General features: G+C 40.2%; 2 protein-coding genes across 2 annotated transcripts; one reads left to right on the top strand and one right to left on the bottom strand.

The window, feature by feature from the left end:
* Positions 1–2,290: 2,290 nt before the first annotated feature.
* LOC139450939 (acyl-coenzyme A thioesterase 8-like) lies at positions 2,291–11,947 on the bottom strand. The gene is made up of 6 exons (XM_071232767.1): positions 11,826–11,947; positions 10,563–10,702; positions 7,675–7,900; positions 6,115–6,272; positions 5,196–5,384; positions 2,291–3,519 (listed from the first exon to the last, which is right to left on the bottom strand). Exons 1-6 carry the CDS (start codon positions 11,945–11,947, stop codon positions 3,410–3,412), a joined length of 945 nt encoding a protein of 314 aa, XP_071088868.1. The 3' UTR covers positions 2,291–3,409.
* Positions 11,948–15,805: 3,858 nt separating this feature from the next.
* LOC139450928 (uvrABC system protein C-like) lies at positions 15,806–21,008 on the top strand. The gene is made up of 3 exons (XM_071232756.1): positions 15,806–15,813; positions 18,557–18,572; positions 20,557–21,008. Exons 1-3 carry the CDS (start codon positions 15,809–15,811, stop codon positions 20,905–20,907), a joined length of 372 nt encoding a protein of 123 aa, XP_071088857.1. The 5' UTR covers positions 15,806–15,808; the 3' UTR covers positions 20,908–21,008.
* Positions 21,009–21,022: the final 14 nt, after the last annotated feature.

The following is a 21,022-nucleotide window of genomic DNA, read 5'->3' as shown; positions in this document are numbered from 1 at the left end:
TCGAGATAATTAGCTCACTATTCACGCAGTGTTTGAAAATCTTATATTCTAAGGAGTCTGGAAACTATTCATGCCAATTCCTAAAAATAATTTTATAGAAATATTACTGGTGCAGGCTATTTTTCCACACTCATGCTTATGCAATTCAGGACAATCGTTTGAGGCGATTGCGAGGTGAAATGGTTTGGAACATTGTTCAAGATTATTGCACTCATAAAGAGACGAGCATGTATGTGGGTGTGGCTGCTTGTTCTAGTGGTTTTAAAGTGCTAGCCCACTGAGATACCATGCCAGAGTTTAAAAAAGATCCCCTACTCATACATGGTCTACTGACCTTGTGGTAACCAGTCTTTGTTTTGTACCCTTAATGCTGAACGTCGGGGCAGGGTAACAACATTACCATGTTTTAACATCTTTTGGTAGGACTTGTCCAGGGTGTCAAACCACTGACCTCCCACTCTACAAATGCTCTATCCACTACACCATGGAGGCGATCCCCAGCTTAATTGAACTTTTATGTATAAATCTTGCTAAATCTTACTACAAAATGTAAATTTTATTTGAAGATGTTTTATCTCAAATTTAAGTCTTAGTATGAACTGTTAGACAGAGCCTGTTTTAAGAATAGCCCAGCAAGTATATAGATGGACAGCATGGTGAGTTTGACTGATGTAAATGCTGTTGTAAATTACTACTCGATTTGTGATTCCTTCATTAATGTCCATAGATAAGTAACATGTGCAATAAACTGTGAAGCTCTAGTTGATTTAATAATGTCACAATACATAGACAGCTGTGTAATATTAGATATGTCTTGTGTACACACTGTGGAACCTTGATAATCCAGACCATTGTGATGCAGGCAGATTCCATCTTAGCATCTGGGGGGCATGGGTGGCCCAGTCGTCTAAGGTACCGCGATTCGTGGTGCAGAGTTGCGTCCCTTGGGCACACCAGAAACCTATGATTGTGGGTTTGAATCCTGGTTCGCCCGGATTATGTTTCTAGGTTTGTCATCTCCATACCAGTGCTTGTGGATTTCACCGAAGTGGTAAACGTCTGAGACCTGCAACACTTTGGGCTTTCCTCCCACATTAAGCTGACACACTGTGATATAACTGGAATACTGTTTAAAGCGGTGTTAAACCCAACTCACTCACTCACTCACTCTTAGCATCTGTATATGTACAGATTATTTCTCAAGTCTATCTGCTCACTCAGCTGACTGCTTTTACAGGCATGTGATTGGCTGTTGGGAAATTAGTTTTTGATTTGTTTAGTAAGAACTAGCAGTATTCAAAATGATTATCATATTCCATGTATTGATGACAATTATCTTTCCTTCATGAATTAATTTGGTTTGGCCCTTACCAAGATCAAGACTTGAAACTAATTTTAATTAACTTGTATAGGAGGGATGGGTATTGGAGGTGTGAAGTGTATCACAATATTTAACGATGCACAAGAGCGAATTGCAATATGTATCGTGATATACTGTATGATTCAAAATTTTGAATTCAGAGGCAATTTGAAACATTGGTGTATGAATTGAATTTTATAAATGGAACAAAACAAGATGCTGGTACAACATAATGTTTACTCTGTTATTAAATACGCATGGATGCACGCTCCGGGTACTTGGCAAGTGTATAACACTAAACACATGATAAAAATCGCTATTTGAAATCACCCATTATACCGAGCATTGAAAAATGATATTGTGATACGTATCATGCAAAAGAACGAAGCTCAATTTACCGATATACCATGCAACCTTATTGTATTGTGTAAGTTAGTATGTATTTGTTCATTGTATAATGATGCATTGAGCAGGTTATTCAATATGACATGGTCTGTTATAAGCATGTCTTGATCAGACAAACCTATGATTGATATGAACAGGTACTGTCAGGGTACATGGACATGTCGACCAAGTCACCGAGTCTGACCACCCAATCCTTCGTCACCTCATATGACAAGCATAGTTTGTTGGAAACCTGGAATCCTCCTGGAAGATCGAAGTTAATAATGTTCCAAAGTGTAAACATACACAAGGTGGTATTCCTGAAATAGTGTGGTCTGGATTCGTCATGTTCCACAGTAGCTGTCGATTACATTTTTCATCATATGCATGTTATGACTGTTTTGTATATAATAATGAAGCAACCTTTTTACTTTGTATTTTGCAAAGTAGTATCAATAAATCATTTTCAAAATCTGTTGTGTAAATTGTTTCTTGGATTTTTCTTTTATTAAGCCGCAGTCAGCAATATTCAAGCTGTATGACAGCGGGCTGTAATCAATCAAGGTTGTACAAGAAACTGACATCAGTAATTGAACAGTGCATGGTAGTTGCACCTGAAATAGTTCTTGTTAAGATTAGGGTACAGGTGGCCAAGCCGTTTAAGGCGCTGCAGTTCGTTATGCAGAGTTGCATCCCTTGAGCATCCCAGAAACCAATGATGATTTGATCCCGATTATGTTTCTGGGCTTATCAGCACCATACCTGCCTTGTAGGTTTCACCAGAGGCCTACATCATTTCGGGCTTGGCTCTCACATTAAGCTGACATGCCATGATATAACTGGAATAATGGTCAAAGCGGTAAAAAAATCAACTCTTTCAGTCACTCTTGTCATGATAAACCTTGTTTATATCTAAAAATTATGGTGTTTTTACTTTTGAAAATCCCTCAATTTTTGTAACTAGTGTCAATATCTTTTATTTATGTCAATACATATATATTCCAAACTACATAAAAAACATAACCGTATTTCATCATAATCCCTTTACTTGATATTATAGTATAAAGTTTCTGTGTATCCCTGTCATAAGTTACCGGTGGTATAGATGGTGTGTATCAGTATGATGGAAATGTGAAAACTAACTTTGCCATGTCATGATTGTGTCTGGAGAATGTACGCATGTTTTATTCTGTTGTTGAGTTTAACCGTGTACTAATTTTACAAGAAGCTGAGCTAGTGTGTTGTAAATCAGTATTTTCTAGATCATGGTACAACAATTTTGGATTGCATTGTTGAATTTGACAAGAAAAGTATAAATATACATATCATTACGGTACAGTTAACATAATTCTTGACCCTTATGGAGATGTGTTACAGAAACCAACATCTCTGGCTTCACATGATGTAAATTATTTTGTGAAGGAGGTTACAAACAATTCTCAAATTAAATGAAAAGCACATCTATGTTCTGTTCTCCATATGTTTATATATACATGTATATGTATGTACAAAAAAATATAACTGATAAATTCCGATACCAAAGGACAGGCACCTGCTTGAAATGTGACCATGATACCTTTCACTATGACCTTAGATTTGACCTTTAACAGTCTTGAAAACCAAGAAACGAAAATCTTGTACATTGATGGCACATCCTGAGGTCAGTCAGAGTTTGGAATCTACAACTGTCCTGATTACTCCTTCCTGGGATATAGACATGGCCAACACCCCGTCAGACCTCCACAGTCGGCCCAGGGACAGCGATCGTCCAGAACCTGAGGAACAAACAGCCATGTAATGCTGGATGATGTGGAGAAGGAACTATCATTGTTCACATGGGAAGGGTTTTACGCAATGCACAAATGTTCATCCAGTACTCACAAATGTAGAGAATGGATGCAGAAAGAATACATGCTGCATCCCCAGGGATGCACAGTAATATTGGTTGTACCTACAGCACAGTTAAGGGTGTCTCTTAATTCATCCATCAATCATGACCACTGTCCATATGATCATTGATTCATTCCAGGCTCTAAAGTAATTATCTAAATGTACAGTACACTACATCATTTCAATACTTTACAGAACCCTCATATTGCCTGAGCCCGCCTTCATATAGCTGGACTATTGCTGAGTGCGGCATTAAACAAACAAGCAAAGAAACAAATCATATTGCCTGCAAGGCACATTCAAATTACCGTATTCGACGTAATAAGCGCCCAGGGGGGGCGAATAGGGGGCACTTATTGGAATATTATTTTGGTGGAAAAAAAAACAGAGTTGAAAGATACATTTCGTGGTTTATGCTGACGGCCTGAACTGTTTATATACGACAGATATATTTTTCCAAAATTTAATTGCCCATAATAAGGGGCACATGAAACACACGAGTACGTATGATACACGAATAAATAAGTCTTGTGTACATTGATCAATCTGAAGGAGTGATAATTGGGATTGTTCACTTGCCAATATATTAGCAAATATCGCCGTGGGCGCTTATTAGAGTGGGGCGCTTATTACATCGAATCTGGTATTATTTGGGGTCCCATTTTTTTAAGTCAAGGTACATTAACCCTGCATGTACAACCGACACTGGTACAAAATGCACTTGGTCTTTAATTTCTTAAGTGATCTGGTTAACAAAATAACTCAAAATACCTGTCAAACAATGGCATCATTCTTATGAAAAATGTCAACCTGCAACTAATTTTAATCTGAAATGAACCATCTCGGTAACAGCCGTGGTTCCTGCAAAGATTCATGACCGTAGTTTTATGACTATATAAAGCCAAGTTTGGGTAGAATGGCTATGAAAACCCCCCTCATCTTTCTAATGACTATTAATAATTATAGAATAATGTGTGTTGAAGTGTTTGAGACAAATCCCCAGAACTGAACCCAATCATTGTGTTAAAGGGTCGAAAATAGAAGGATATTTTCAGAAATAATCTAAGGCTAAAAAAATTATAGTCTTGGTTCTCAGGCACCACCCGCATCATCATTAAGTTTGCCGCACCTTTTGTTTTCATTTCCATTTTAAAAAATATATAAAAATCCTAATACTTAAACACGATGCACAAAAAAAATTGAAAATGGAAATGTAGCGGCCATTAAATTTCCGAGTCCCGTGATGGGATTCGAACCAAGGACTTCTGATCTGAGGTCAGACGCCTTGTCCACATGACCAAAGAGGTTAACCCCATCAGCAAGATGACAAGGTAAGGATGTCATCTGTGGGATGACTCTACGCCCTGCTACAGAAACAAAAACGAAACATGCAATGAACTTTATGATGATGTGGGCAGTGCCTGAGAACCAAGACTATTTTTTTTTTAGCCTAAAATTTGTGGAATAGGTTATCATTAACCCACTACAAATGTATAGGTGGATTTGGAGACTGCCTTCCTTGAGCCTACTGACAAGTGTAAACCACCTTGTCCAGACTTACCACAGTGAGGACTCTCCATTTCATACAGCATCCATTCATTGGCATGAAAGGGGTTGTGGAACCACATGGAGTGATCAAGGGAGGTAATGCTGAACGACGTTCCCGTCTCCGCGGGCATCAGGGCAACATCTAGCAACATGAGGTCCGACATGTAGGCAGCAGCACACTTGTGCATGTTGATGTCATCACCTGGAATAAACAGAAATATATTGATGTCACTGGACAGAACAAAGAAATTATTTACAGTGAGACATTATCTGTCCTCACCTATATGTCTGCACACACCCATCCAGACCTCTCTGTGAGAGCATGGATGATATTCTTGTCTGTCCTTACCCTTGCATCCAGACTTTTCTGTGAGAGCATGGATGATATTCTTGTCTGTCCTTACCCTTGCATCCAGACTTTTCTGTGAGAGCATGGATGATATTCTTGTCTGTCCTTACCCTTGCATCCAGACTTTTCTGTGAGAGCATGGATGATATTCTTGTCTGTCCTTACCCTTGCATCCAGACTTTTCTGTGAGAGCATGGATGATAGTCTTGTCTGTCCTTACCTATATGTCCACACACTCTCATCCAGACCTTTCTGTGAGGAGCATGGATGTCTTGTCTGTCCTTACCCTCGCATCCAGACCTTTCTGTGAGAGCATGGATGATAGTCTTGTCTGTCCTTACCTATATGTCCACACACTCTCATCCAGACCTTTCTGTGAGGAGCATGGATGTCTTGTCTGTCCTTACCCTCGCATCCAGACCTTTCTGTGAGAGCATGGATGATAGTCTTGTCTGTCCTTACCTATATGTCCACACACTCTCATCCAGACCTTTCTGTGAGGAGCATGGATGTCTTGTCTGTCCTTACCCTCGCATCCAGACCTTTCTGTGAGAGCATGGATGATAGTCTTGTCTGTCCTTACCTATATGTCCACAAGCTCGCATCCAGACCTTTCTGTGAGGAGCATGAGGCTTGACCCTGGCCAGGTGCATCGGGTTGATGGGTCTGACCTCCACATTCATCGGCTCATCAAGAAACATGCCAAGCATTGTTTTCCTTTTTTCAGGCAAATTTCTGCTCCTGAAGAAAACAATGGATAGATTTAAAAACACTAGATCAATGATATCCCATCCCCACTGATAGTGCTATGTGGCAGAACCATGACAAAATCTAACACTCAGTTTGTACAAATATTTCAGTGGGAGATGGGGAGAGCTTCTCCTCAATATTTGAACATAACCTATCAATCTTTGGGTAGAGTACGTGGAAAATGAAGGTCTTGCCACAAGGGTAGCTTCAGAAACTTGTTAAGAAAAATATTGGTGTGAAAGTTCCATATCACAGCAGTTACTCAAAAGAATCATCATCCCTACCAACCTGAGATGGACAAAATGTTCACACCTTTTAGTGCTAGCGCCATGGGGCACATGGGTAACCCACTGGTCTACGGTGTCACTATACACTCTGCAGAGTTGTTTCTCCTGGGCATGGGTTTGAATCTCTGTCAGTCTCCACAAAACTTATGCTCATGAGTTAACAAAGTTATAAATATCCAACTTGTGTCAGGTCAGGCTTTCCTCCCACATTAAGTTGTGACATAATCCAGTTCAAGATTCAGGCACTGCACATTTTCCAGAGGCAAAATAACTGACTATGAAAGTCCAGTTTCCACCTTTGCCGAGCTTGGCTGGAATTTGTGGATTCGATTGTAGCTCCACCAGTGGCTATTACAAGTTATGTCCCTTCTATGTCCCTCTTATTGACCAATCAGGTTCCACCTCTGATATCACTTGCATTTGCTTCAAAGAAAATGGTGGCTCCCAGTGACGATGATCAGATCGATAATCAAGATCTATATTGTAAAAAAACGGGTCTTATTTAACGAGATTTGAAAGATTACCTGTTAACACAAAGTTGACGGTACACATGCTTTGCAAATCATGCAATTGACTAAAATCTGCACGACAGTTTACGAACCGATGTTGATTTTGTTACATGATTTTGATTGGACTATGCACAGAGTTGTTAGTTGAACCAAAACATAACTCCAGCCCAGTTCAGCAAGGGTGGAAAGTCAGTTAACTCATTGTCTCGGGAAGATGGGCACAGCATGCACTAGCATCCAAATATATCAGCAACCTCATAACAGAGCACATTCTAATCATGAAGATCATGTAGCCAGCATGTGTTGTCCACGCCAAAATCACACACCAGCACCTTTGGGGATGAAGCCTTTGCCAAAGCTGGACCAGTACTGGGGAACAATCTTCCAAATCATCTCTGATGTATTCAAGAACTATCTTCCTTTGAAGCTCTGCTGAAGACTGACTTCTTAAGACAGACATACTTGAACGACATGTTAGAGCTGTTCTTTCCTTAGCGCCTTTCAGTAGTTATCACTAAGTGACACTAACTGGAGACAGGTGCTCCACAAATAATGATCATTATGAGTTAAATAGTGGTTCTGCTTAATGGCACTTACTCTAGTGCTATCTTGGCCAAGTCCATTGTGTTGAGGAGGTTGTCGGGTCCTACAGTCTTGGGCATCTTGAACTGATGTTGATAGGGGTCAGTTTCTTCCTTCTTGAAAGAGGTCTGCATCGTCAGCACGGCCTTCCCCCTCTGGATGGCCTTGACTGTGCGGCTGCAATATGTCTTGCCATCCCGTGTACGGTCCACATAGTACACAACAGGGCGATCACCACTACCTACAGTCAATCAAAACTTTACATCAGCTGGATAAGACCATGCTTTCTTTATTAACTGTTTGATTGGCATTCTAGAAGTTGATGAGTAAGTCAGTAAGTTTTTAACAGTATTCCAGTTATATCACAGCATGTCAGCATAATGCATGAGGAAAGCCCGAAGTGATGCAGGTCTCAGACGTTTACCACTTTGGTGAAGCCCACAAGCATATGTATGGTGCTGACAAACCTAGAAACATAATGGGGGCGAACCAGGATTCGAACCCACGACCATAGGTTTCTGGCGTGCCCAAGGGACGCAACAATGCACAGCAAATAGCAGTGCCTTAGACGAATGGGCCACCTGTGCCCCCCAGAAGTTGAGGAGTAACTTAGAATACCTACAACTTGATTGATAACAACTTCTGGTTTATTGCATATAGCGACATTTCGATGTAGAATCTTGCACCATTAAGCTAGAATGGATAATGAAGAAACTACAATGAAATGGTACGTTTTCTTACTTTCTTTATTAGTTGCTTTACATATTTTGTAGGTATGTCACCAAATATCATGATGTTGATAAATAAAACTTAATGTCAGTACTGTATCGATACAAATGTAAAAATATTGATTCTAAATAAATATTTCACTGCCACAGATTATAAGATTACCATGGTGATGAGAAGGAAGAAAATTCAATCTTCAACATTTATTGGATCAGCTTATTTAACATGAACTTCATTAATTTAGGTCTACATAGGTAATTTTTATCTCGACACATGTATACGAAATAAGTAACTTTATCATATAATGGGTAGGTTTCTCGGCAGGATAAAGCCAACGGATAAAAACGATATCCGTTGGGGTCATATGCGGATAGAGATGCAAATATCAAAGGTCAAGTAGGGACTACTTTCAGTGTTTATAAACAAACATGGCGTCGCACTTGTCATTCGGCGATCGAGTCAGAATTAACCATCGTGAATCCGGATAAACTACAGGTATAATTGATACAATTATTAAAAAAAACAGTCTTATATACTGAAAGTCAGTGTCGAACTGCGACGTAACTAAGGCATTTTATAAGTTTGGGCAACTTTGGAGATATAAATTTCGAAACAATTTTGCGAGGGCACTAGGCCTAGCCAAGCGGGATCAGTAGCCATATCTGTGCTTGTAGGCCTCTGCGGCTTGAAACCTTTTCCACAAATAAAAATAGTTGGGTTTAGGCGAAATATGTATGAATTGTTACCTTGTTTCGTTTTGGCGCTGTGTATACTTCTTAACGTTATGACAGACCAGGCCGACTGTGAACAATCACTGGCCGTGATGTCTCATAGACTAGGGTTAGAGTAGCTTCCCTTTGACAAAGGGCAGTTACTCTAGCGGACAGACCGATGGATTGTCGCGAAAGGCAAGTAAAAACAATTGTTGTTTTGCGTATATGTTGCTTCGCCACTGTATAAGAAACAGATTTCAGTTTGAACTATATTGGCTACTGTCACTGTCCGACTGACACATCACCTACCCTGTGACGTAATAAATATTAATGCGCGCATTCCAGGAAAACTCGCAATGTTTAGGTAATGTTTGTGAGTGAGGGGAAGCGATTTTCAAGCACAGAATTGAAGAATGACATTATATGATAAAGAGGTTATCACGCTTGTGTGTTTAGGGATGGTAAATATCCTGTATTAGGAATAAACACTATGTATTTAGCTCGCCAAGGCTCGCTAAATACAATGTTTATTCCTAATGCAGGATATTTACCCTCCCCAAACACACTCGCGTGATAACCTCTATTTATTATTAATCGATGTTGTGATATATTGTGACACTTTTGAGCCGAACACTGTCAACACTAAAATGTTCAAATCTATGATACTGCTAGTTGGTGGGGACCTAATCTAAAACTGAATACAGCGAGTGTTTCAGCTATGTGATGGTGGCCTATAGATGATCAAGTCTGGACCCCCAAAAACAATGACAGATACCATGAGCACAGTGTTTGATCAACTATGCCCCCCAGCCTGACCCGTGTGTGTGTGTGTGTGTCTCTGTGTGTGTGTGTGTGTGTCTGTGTGTCTATGTGTGTGTGTGTGTCTATGTGTGTGTGTGTGTGTCTATGTGTGTGTGTCTGTGTGTGTGTGTCTGTCTATGTGTGCGTCTATGTGTGTGTGTGTGTCTCTGTGTGTGTGTGTGTGTCTCTGTGTGTGTGTGTCTGTCTATGTGTGTGTGTATATGTGTGTGTTTGTCTCTGTGTGTGTGTCTATGTGTGTGTGTGTCTCTGTGTGTGTGTGTCTCTGTGTGTGTGTGTGTCTATGTCTGTGTGTGTGTGTCTCTGTGTGTGTGTGTCTGTCTATGTGTGTGTGTCTATGTGTGTGTGTGTGTGTGTGTGTGTGTATGTGTGTGTGTCTGTGTCTATGTGTGTGTGTGCGTGCGTACATGCGTGTGTGTTGTTTAACATCACACTCAGCTACAGCAGTCTGTTAATAATCAAGTCTGAACCAGTCATTCCAGTGGTGGTATTGTGAGAAACCCCAGTCCCCCAGTGAGGTACACTGACATGTTATCAGCCAAGTCACTGAGTCTGACCACCCAATCAAAAGTCCCTAAGTCCCCTCTTATGACCAGCATAGCTTGCTGGGGGCCGCTTCTGACCCCGAATCACCATGGCCTTTACCTCCTTGCAGAAAATAGCAGTGTAGGCTGTGTGCAAACTGGGACTCCGGAACTGTCTTAGCAGCCGCTACCAACGCTTGACCAATCAGCTGACCACCGAACACCGACTTTGTGTACTTGGGGTGCAACAGATACGTACTCCTGTTGAAGATAATCAAGGAATCATTGTGAGTTAATGTTGTCAATAATGTCACAGCAGTGCACAAACAAGAAAAAAATGGATCCAGCAAAGACTTTTGATAATGTGAGGCAGAATGGTTGTACGCTGCTTTTAGAAATATGGCAAGGGACACCAGAAATGGGCTTCACACACTGAGCAGGTAGCTTGTTCATTCTCGACCTGGGTACTGCCAAATTGAAGGGTACAATTAGATAAATAAACAATTCCTGTTCAGTCCACATCACGTGACTGGATGTCATCCATATCATTGTCTGGACTGAAAATGAATTGTAACAAAACAGTGAGCCTTTGTAATAAAAGAGAGAACCTGGCATTAAAATGTACAAACATACAGATCTGGGTACAATTCATAATATGAAAGGATCCAGCTGGGCCCACTTAATTGCACCAAGTGATCTTAGCTCTACGACTATTGTAAGCCTATGTTAAAGTATGGGAGTTACGATCATCTTAGCGCTAAGATCACTTTGTCCAAGTGGGCCCTGAATATTGGTGGTACCCTGGCCAGGAACGACCAGATCACCATTAATGAATGTGAAAGGGATAATTAATTTTATCAAATAATGGACACAGCCTCTACTAGAGACCTGCCTATAAAAGAGCCCCAGGTTCTTTTTAATGGACGAAATGTATGATCTGAATTCAATATTTGAGTCGTGTAGTTGAAATCCAGGGCACTGTTCCTCACAACGATCTTAGCGCTACGATGATCGTAAGCCAATGTTAGAGTATGGACTTACGATCACCTTAGCGCGAAGATCGCTTTGAGGAACGGGACCCTGGGCGTCTAATCGAGGAAATACGGTATCTACTGAAAACAACAGCTCAAGCACCACACACCCACACCTCCCCTCACCCCACCCACCAATCATACTTAGTCACTGCACTTCTATCCTGGGTTGTTTACAGCTGAGGTTGATACATCGCCTATTAATCACTGATTATATATTATACCGGTTACTTCGTAAATTATATAAGATGGACGGCCTGATTTCCAGGTAGGTTATCCGACAATGACATCCGATATAAAACGTACCCCCAAGATAGCAAATCGTAAGAGCTGCGTAGCTTTTAAAAACAAACCTGTATATATTTTCGTCAATCTTATCCAAGTTCAGAAATGATTTCTTTAAGAAATCGTCTAAATCGGGTTCAGAGTCCTCCATTCTGCTATCAAGGGCAAGTAACTCTAATTTACGGGACATGACATTAACATTCTGGTAGAGAACCCGTCCCAGTTTGTTACATGGTATGATACAGTGGGAATGGCTCAATACCGCTGCGCGGCATAGATACCGGAAAATGTAAAATGTTACATGTATTTTGGGGTCAGCAAATTATGATACAGTCCCAAGACCAGTCTCACCCCACCGAAAATAACCAGTCCCTTCTACTTTCATTCCGGCCGTCAACCATCATGTTGGGTCCCGGTTTTTCACAACTATTTTCCATTAAACACAATCACGTGACAAAAGTTGGTTGTTATGGAAAAATAATCAGTAACCGATCTAAAAATACCAAGTTTTGTCATATTTAATGTCCGATTAAAAAAATGTTCTCCATTGTTACCATGTAATGTTGTGACCTTGACATGATCCTGGAGTAGAACGTATAATGTAAGTACAGAAGATTCAACGTCTCACAGCAGTGACATGGTTGCTGCATGCATGACACCTCCAAGGTCACCCTATATACTTACCGTATTCGACGTAATAAGCGCCCCGCTCTAATAAGCGCCCACGGCGATATTTTCCAATATATTGGCTAGTGAACAATCCCAATTAGAACCCTTCCGACTGATCAATGTACACAATACGTGTACATTTATTCGTGTATAATACGCACTCGTGTGTTATATGCACCCTTAATTACGGGCAATTAAATTCTGGAAAAATATATCTGTCGTGTAAAATACGCAAAGACTTTTCTTTTGTATCATTTAAGGCTGTCAGCAGAAACCATAAAATTTACGATCTTTTCGACTCTTTCACCCAAATTATATTCTAATAAGAGCCCCCTATTTCCAATTTCGAGAGCACCCTGGGCGCTTATTACGTCGAATCCGGTATACCAACAGTGCCGGGACAGGCGAGAAATCTTTTGTTACGTGGAGATGTGTTGTCACAGTATATGCGCGTTGTATCATTCGTTAGGTACATTGTTTTCTTAAACGTGAATCATATAGAAAAACACCCCCTATATCTCTTCGTTCTTACACAATATACGGTAATGAAAACGCCGATAAAGCAGCTAAACTATCCCTCAAAATCCCAGAAATAAGCTTTAACTTACCCATCTCAAAATCAGAAATTAAAAGTGTAAACAAACAAAAAATCACAAAAAATGGCATAACCTATATCTAAACTCAAATAGCCAAATCAAAAGAGTGCTCAGTAAACCACTAACCAAACCAAAAATTCTCCATCCATCAAAAAAAATCGACAGAGTAATCACTAAACTCCAAACAGGACACACCAACCTAAATAACCACCTAAAAAAATTTAAAAAGCACACTACAGGTAACTGCCCACACTGCAAACAACCAGAAACCCCAGAACACGCACTCATCCACTGCACACACTACCTAACACATCGAACCGCATTACAAACCACCCTCAATCTAAACAAGGCTCTCACTCTAGAAGCAATACTAAACCCACAAAATAAACTAGAAAACTTCAAGGCCTTAGGCGTATTCTTAATCAAAACGGAACTAATAAAACGCATCTAAAACCATAATAACCTACCAAATCAAATTCACATAAACAAACAATCATCCACCATACCCAGCTCCCTTAGTTCTCCTCTCCAACCCCATCGGCATCTATTCCAAATCTCAAATTCCCAAATTCTATAAAAGCAACCCCTAAAGCCCCCTCTTGGGTTGCACAGACCACCCTCGCCCCTTTCGGAAACACATTAAATGGCCTGGCCGGGCCCGTGTGCGAAATACGCATCAGTCGGAAAGCGCACGTTAAATCTCCAAAGTAAGTAAGTAAGTAAGTAAGTAAGTAAGTAAGTAAGTAAGTAAGCAAAGAGAGTTGCATGCAACTAACAGATCTCAGAGGACTTAGTTCCGACTTCGCGCCTCTGATAAGCGTTTAAAACCTGCAGATGGCTAACCAAATGGGGCCTTCTCCAAACCCCAAAAGAGAAAAGCTAGACAGTTTTGACAAGCGGTTATTGATGGATGTCATTACACCTATCGTTATTGATGTAAATACATATACTACAATGAAACGGGCATTGAACTCGAATTTTTCGATGACTACGATCTTAGTTAATGTCCCGACTTTCAGCTATTTGGAAAGTGTTTAGTCAATAATTCTAGTAGATTCTATAATATTATAAATTTTTATATACTGAGGATGTTTAAATCATATTTCACGTCATGAAACGTTGAATCGTTCATTCTTACACCAGACAAAAGGCTACGACAACAGAGTGAGAGGAGCCACACTACAGACTGGAGACCGCAAGCATACATGAATGAATGTATGTATGATAAGGTGAGTGATTATTGTAAGTACATAAAAATGTTTACATATTATGTAATATTTTACATTATTCTGACATTATGCATATTAATGTTCAATTATATACAAATAGCTCAGTGTCGCATACATTTGAGGGCTATTTCCTATATTTTATTGTATATATTCTTGTTGTTATAAACACAAATAATGTACCATGGATACATGTAATTATCACCACTATATAGAACTTACGTTTGTCAACTGACATTACATAACCCCGGCGTACCATCAACTCATCAAAGACCCCAATCAGCCATAATCCCGTTGTTTATATTACTGGCTTCATCCTTTGTTTATGTCACTGACTTCACCGATGATTGTCATCACTACCCTTGTGTGTACATATTTGTATTTGTAGGTATATTGCATAGCCTAACTGTGCATTTATTTCCACAGGGCCTTTCGCCTGTCTTTAAAACTCCAACCTGCGTTTGTGTTTACTTCAATAAACCACTGGTTACATTTAAGCAAATAAAAGAGGAGTGATATATTATTAGAGATTATTTGGGTTTTTATGCCTGAAGAAATAAGGCAGGAGGAGCCCATTGTCCCATGACCTACGTCATGACCAGCGAACAATTAGTTTTTCGTGTAAACCCCGAGACCACCACCCCCCCCCCCCCCCCCCCCCCCTGCCCTCTCCAGAATATCAATAGCTCACCGGTTAGTACTCTATGTGCATAATTCATAATTCATGCTTCTAATTTAAAACGTTGCCTACATATCTTCATAGTCATTAACGTCCAATGGCTGTCTCTTATATCAGTATGTGGACAATACACCTAAACCATTGAATATAGAGAGATAACATGTCAGGTCGCTATGACCTTCGTATTGGTCCTTGAATTTCCCAGGTTAATTTCATGACTCCTACCCCAAAATAACCTGGAAAAAACACGAATAAGTAATTGCCTAAAATATCTACCAATCACGAAGAAGTATATATCAGTATTTTTCTAAACCATTGAATATAGAGAGATAACATGTCAGGTCGCTGTGACCTTCGTATTGGCCCTGGAATTTCCCAGGTTAATTTCATGACTCCTACCCCAAAATAACCTGGAAAAAACACGATTAAGTAATTGCCTAAAATATCTACCAATCACGAAGAAGTATATATCAGTATTTTTCTAAACCATTGAATATAGAGAGATAACATGTCAGGTCGCTATGACCTTCGTATTGGCCCTGGAATTTCCCAGGTTAATTTCATGACTCCTACTCCAAAATAACCTGGAAAAAACACGATTAAGTAATTGCCTAAAATATCTACCAATCACGAAGAAGTATATATCAGTATTTTTCTAAACCATTGAATATAGAGAGATAACATGTCAGGTCGCTGTGACCTTCGTGTAGGTCCTGGAATTTCCCAGGTTATTTTCATGACTCCTACTCCAAAATAACCTGGTAAACCCATGATTAAGAAATTGCCTAAAATATCTACCAATCACGAAGAAGTATATATCAGTATTTTATAAATACTGAAGGGTATCGAGAATCCGTTACATTTGCATCAGACAGGAAAGTATGGGGTAAGCATTGATTTACGCTGTAAGCAGGGACTATTCAAAAACACTGGAATAGTTTCATGTAACGACTATATGTTATGCGTTTCAATGGCATTACATTTCTTAATTCATTTTTGGTATCATCACAATTTGATGTATTAACAGGTGCTCATGATATACTCTTCAAAAAAAGAAACGCAAAGCCAGATGTGTGTGAGGTAGGACAATACATGTATACGAGGAACTGTAAAAGGTATTCAGCCAAAATGTTGTGGAGAAAATACTTGGTGATTGTAGTCGTCTCAGTTATCGTTAAATAGGAAAAGTACAAGGTGAAGGTCAGCTACCATCAATAACGCTTACATGTACGTCCCCTGTTGGAGTCGATAGCGGCCTGACATCTCCTGCCAATGGAAGAGACGGCTATGCGAATCACATCCTGGGGAATGGTAGCCCACTCGGCCTGCAACGCAAATGCCAAATGCTGCAACGTCTGGGGTTGTGGTTGACGTCGGCGTGGCCATCTATCCAATTCATCCCACAGGTGCTCTATCAGGTTCAAATCCGGGGATCTGGAGGGCCTGGGGAGAACATGAACGTTGTTGTTGTGCAGACAGTTTCTTGTGATCCGTGCTGTATGCGGTCGAGCGTTGTCCCGCTGAATACACCGTTGTCGTTGACTGTAATTGGGAGGACGTGTGGTAGGAGAATTTCGTTGATGTATCGTTTAGCCGTAAGATTGCCCTGGATATGGATCAAACCTGTCATGCCATGATGAGGGATAGCCGTCCACGTCATAACGCTACCCCTACTTCCTATGCGCAGTTTCCGGCGTAACGTTCTCCCCGACGTCTGTAGACCCGTGCTCTTCCATCCCCTCGACGGAGGAGAAATCTTGATTCTTCGCTGAACCAGACATCTCTCGATCGCAATTGAGGCCATACCCTGTGTTGACGACATCAATGCAGTCGTTGTTGACGATGTTGTCGACTCAATATGACGCGTCGAACAGGACGTCTTGCTCGGAGATCTGTTCCTCTTAAACGGTTTCGTACGGTCTGGTAGGAGATTCTGCGCAGTCCGGGTATTTGGAATGCGGTTGAGATGGCTTTGGTCGTCCTTTTATGTAGGTGGCACAGTCGGATGTAGCGATCTTGGGCGGGGGTGGTTACTCTTGGTCGTCCCGACCATGGCCGATCACGTGTTGACCTATGCTGTTGAAACCAATCCCATAGCCTTGTGATGGTGCTGGGCGCTACATTGAAAACCCTGGCTACAGCTGATCGGGATTTTCCTGCCTGCAACCGGCCTATGACGTTGTTTTTTTGTACTTCTGTTAATCTTGGCATGTTGTTGAGCTGTCACTGTTCGATTGACGCAGATACCAGGTAATCAAAAAACCCTCATTTTAATACCGTTCATAGTGCTGCTGCACGTGCACTACGTGCAGCTCCAGGGCCCTTTTGTTAATGCACCGGGTGCGTTTTTCCGAATCGTACGTGTTTCCCGACTGATGGTTTGCATATCCTTGTTATTATAAGTTTGTTCCGGAAAATTTGTCACACAATAAGACATTAAACCTCTTCATTTATACCTCTTGGTCCGCTAATTTTGCTTTTATGGCCAAAAATATCCGTATTGCGTTTCTTTTTTTTGTGAAGAGTATGTATAGTAGGAACTCTGCTTTGTAGTTTTGTAGCAGAGATTTCTTATGTTCCTGAATTGTATTTGTCGATTTATCGCTTTTTATTGTTATGAAATCATTTCTATCATTGAATTCTGTCCCGTTTTACCCGAATCTGATTGAGACGATTCAGGAAAAAACATGTCAAATATGCGAACTTTCATTTGGAAATGTCTGTTGACAGACTTTGGGAGAGTACCCGGGTTTGTTACCAGGAATACAGCCCTTCTGATAATCTGGATAATGCAGAAGGCTGCATAGTTGGGGAGTGTTCACAATCTCCTGAACACATTTTCAGTGGATGCCCAGCTTTGGCACAAACACAGTATCATAAACAACATGATGGCGTGGCTCGATCATTTTATTACCGCCTTCGCCATGCCTGTGGTTTTAACACAGAGGTCCATCCATGGTACGACCCGGAATATGTAGAGGACGTCATCGAAAATGATAAATTCAAAATTCTTTGGAATAGGCCCGTTTCCAGCCTCAGACGTATCCACACCAACACACATGATCTTGTCCTTTTTTATAGATCCTATGAAATCATTCAAATCATTGAATTGTCTGTCCCTTTTGACACTAATAAGACTTACAAGATTCGGGAAAAACAGGGCAAATATGCGGACCTCGCATTCGTAATGTCACGCTTGCATCCCAAGTACCAAGTTGTCCGACTCCCCATTGTTCTCGGTGCCTTAGGTTTGGTACCTCCCAATCTGTTGACAGACATTGGGAGAGTACCCGGGTTTGCTACCAGCCCTTCTGACAATCTGGGTAATGCAGAAGGCTGCAGTGTTGGGGAGTCTTCACATTCTCCAAAAAGTTCTGGGTGGGTTTGACTAGGCAGCCCTTCCTGGGAGAAGTCCCACTCGCTGTCTGGGCTGCGTGTAGAGAGGGCAAGGGCCCTGAGCTGATGATGAGCCTAAGAAGCCTGACTGTGCCAGGATCACTATCATGCATTATTTTATTTTTATCTGTACATAATAATAATATTAATAATAATAATAATAATAATAATAATAATAATAATAATAATAATAATTCAAGATGATTTATGAGCTGCTTTCATTATTTCAACAGGAAAACAAGTTGTCCGGTAAGTTTTAATTTTAAAACATTTCATTTTCTTACAGCGATGTTTGAGTAATATAGAAATATGTGAGTGAGTTAAATTTAACGTCGCATCATCATTATTTCAGCCATATAGCGACAAGAAATATGTAATATATAAATAACGAAATAGTAATTGCTTTTATAATACATCATTTCTGGCTTGATGTAATTGCTTGAAGTTCGCTATACTGCCTAACAATCTTGAATAGAAAATTATGTATTATGCAAATAATATTATTGATCCTGCAATCCTAGAATTAAATATTTCAGAAACAGTTATTCGTAAATATGTTATGCTGTTGATAATTCTTTTACAAAATGAAAGTGAAAGAAAAATGTTTTATGTAACTTTATATACATGCTGCGGTAATTATTTCTTGGTATCTTCATTTTTATGAAGGTCATTGTTTGGCAATATTTTGTAGATTATAGTATATTAAAGTCACTTCGGTTTGAAGTATGTGCCACTGGGGGTGGTTAAGTAGCCTTAGTGGTAGACAAACAGACAGTTTTGTATTTTGTGCCACTGGCCAATATTACTATGTATAAGATAGCTACGCGATAAATCGCATAGAACAATGAAGAACGAAGCGTGGTTTATTTCACGATAAAACATTGTTCTATCATGACGTCAGTGCTGAAGATTCGAACTTGCATTCGAAAGTTGATGACGTCATAAATTGGACGATGTTGTTTTTGAGAGGGAAATATCTTGCGAGTTGTTCCCTCGACGGCGCAGATGAACGCAATGGCGGCACCAAAATGTGGGAGACAATCTGTATGGGGAGAAAAGGTGCAGATAATCGACGTGAAAATTGGGAGACTACCCCCCGTACATAAAATGGAGTTGTCCGACATTGTCGAGGTCGGATTCTATTCAGAAACATGTTGCATGTATTGGGTGAATGAAAACATGTTACGCAAAATATGATACAGTGCTAAAAGCACCCCTCCATGATAAATGGTCATCGTATCCCAATTGCGTGGATCGACGCTCATTATGTCAATCACTGGATTATTTACAGACTGCCGTCATATAGCTGGAATATTGCTTAGTGCGGCGTTAAAACAAACAATCAAACATACATAATATATGGCAGTTTGGTGGGAATGTGATGGAAGAGTTCTGCGGTTTGAAACCAAAACTGTATTCACTTTTATATTATGTGTAAGATAAACACACAGCTGCGGGAGTGTCAAAAACTGTCAGTGAAAGGCAACTGATACATTCAATGTACAAGCAATGCTTTGCACTGGTACTTCTCCGTCATAACATGAAACGAATTCGTAGTTTTGATTATCAGTGGTTCAGTTTCAGGATGAGCAAACTCAGTCCTAATGTATAGGACAAAACACGTCTCCGGCTTTTCCCAAGCTCAAGGTTTTACATTTTCACCCAAAACGAGGAGGCGTGTTTTATCCAACTTATGAAACGTCTAAATGCAAACATATGATACCAGAAAATACAAGAAAACATCGGGATACCTTATAGTGAAACAATACAGTGTGTCGCGGTATAAAAACACGTGCAGCATGGACCAGCTGGAGTCATGACATGAAAAAGTGAACAACTTGTCATCACCTGTCCCTGTAGCTCAGTGGGAATACAGTGGGTTACAAAACTTAACATCATATGTGAGGTTGCAGGTTCGATTCACATCATGAAAATGTGACTTTTAACCAGTCATCAAACACATGTCAAGAGGCAAGTTTATAAAACGTAAATGGTAAAACCTTGTTTCAGAAGTGACCCATTTTCAAAACCCAGGTTTGGAGGAGATCGTTTCAAAACCTGGGTTTGGAAGATCCAGCTAGTTACTAGGTTCACACTCTCTCTCTCTCTCTCTCTCTCTCTCTCTCTCTCTCTCTCTCTCTCTCTCTCTCTCTCACACACACACACACACAGTCATTTTGGTTTATTGTTTCATGCATCAACTGTTTAATGAAAATGCATATATTTGTTGTAGATAAACATTCTGCTAGGAAGCATAATGCTGCTGGAGAAATCTTTGCCATGGACATCTCGACCCCCTCCTGGTGTGCCGGGTATCTATGCCATTAAGAAGGGCAAAAAAGTCATATATGTCGGAAGATCCAAAAACATTCGCAAACGCCTGACACAGCACTTCTCGGGCAAGTCCCAACCTGTTGACAAGTTCCTTAGAGGGAAGACGAAACGATACAAGAATCAACACATTAAATTGGCCTGGCTGAAAGACAAGAAACAGAGATGCAATGAACATTGCTACATTAAGGGTGTAAAACAACTGCAGAAAAAGCACCCTGTGTACAATATGAAACCTGGAAGTTCATGCTAAAGTTAAGAAAAACAGAACTAACAATCAAAAACTGTTCATGAATTCATTGTTCTTAAGTATAATTAACATTATGTGATTACTTCTGTGTCTAGTTATTATTCGTTAACAAAAATAA

The sequence above is a fragment of the Haliotis cracherodii genome, unplaced genomic scaffold, assembly GCF_022045235.1.
Source record: "Haliotis cracherodii isolate W230 unplaced genomic scaffold, xgHalCrac1.p SCAF_10, whole genome shotgun sequence".
Classification (NCBI taxonomy): Eukaryota; Metazoa; Mollusca; class Gastropoda; order Lepetellida; family Haliotidae; genus Haliotis; species Haliotis cracherodii.
Note: the sequence above shows the minus strand (reverse complement) of the source record. Positions and strands in the feature narration are given on the sequence as shown.

Bases quoted from the DNA above. Each gene is read 5' to 3' on its own strand.
- LOC139450939 (XM_071232767.1), bottom strand. From the start codon at position 11,947: ATGTCCCGTAAATTAGAGTTACTTGCCCTTGATAGCAGAATGGAGGAC. The intron at 7,901-10,562 runs GTAAAGGCCATG...GATTGACTGTAG, and splicing joins CTGCTATTTTCTGCAAGGAG to GTAGTGGTGATCGCCCTGTT. The intron at 5,385-6,114 runs GTAAGGACAGAC...TGTTTATTCCAG, and splicing joins GCGAGCTTGTGGACATATAG to GTGATGACATCAACATGCAC.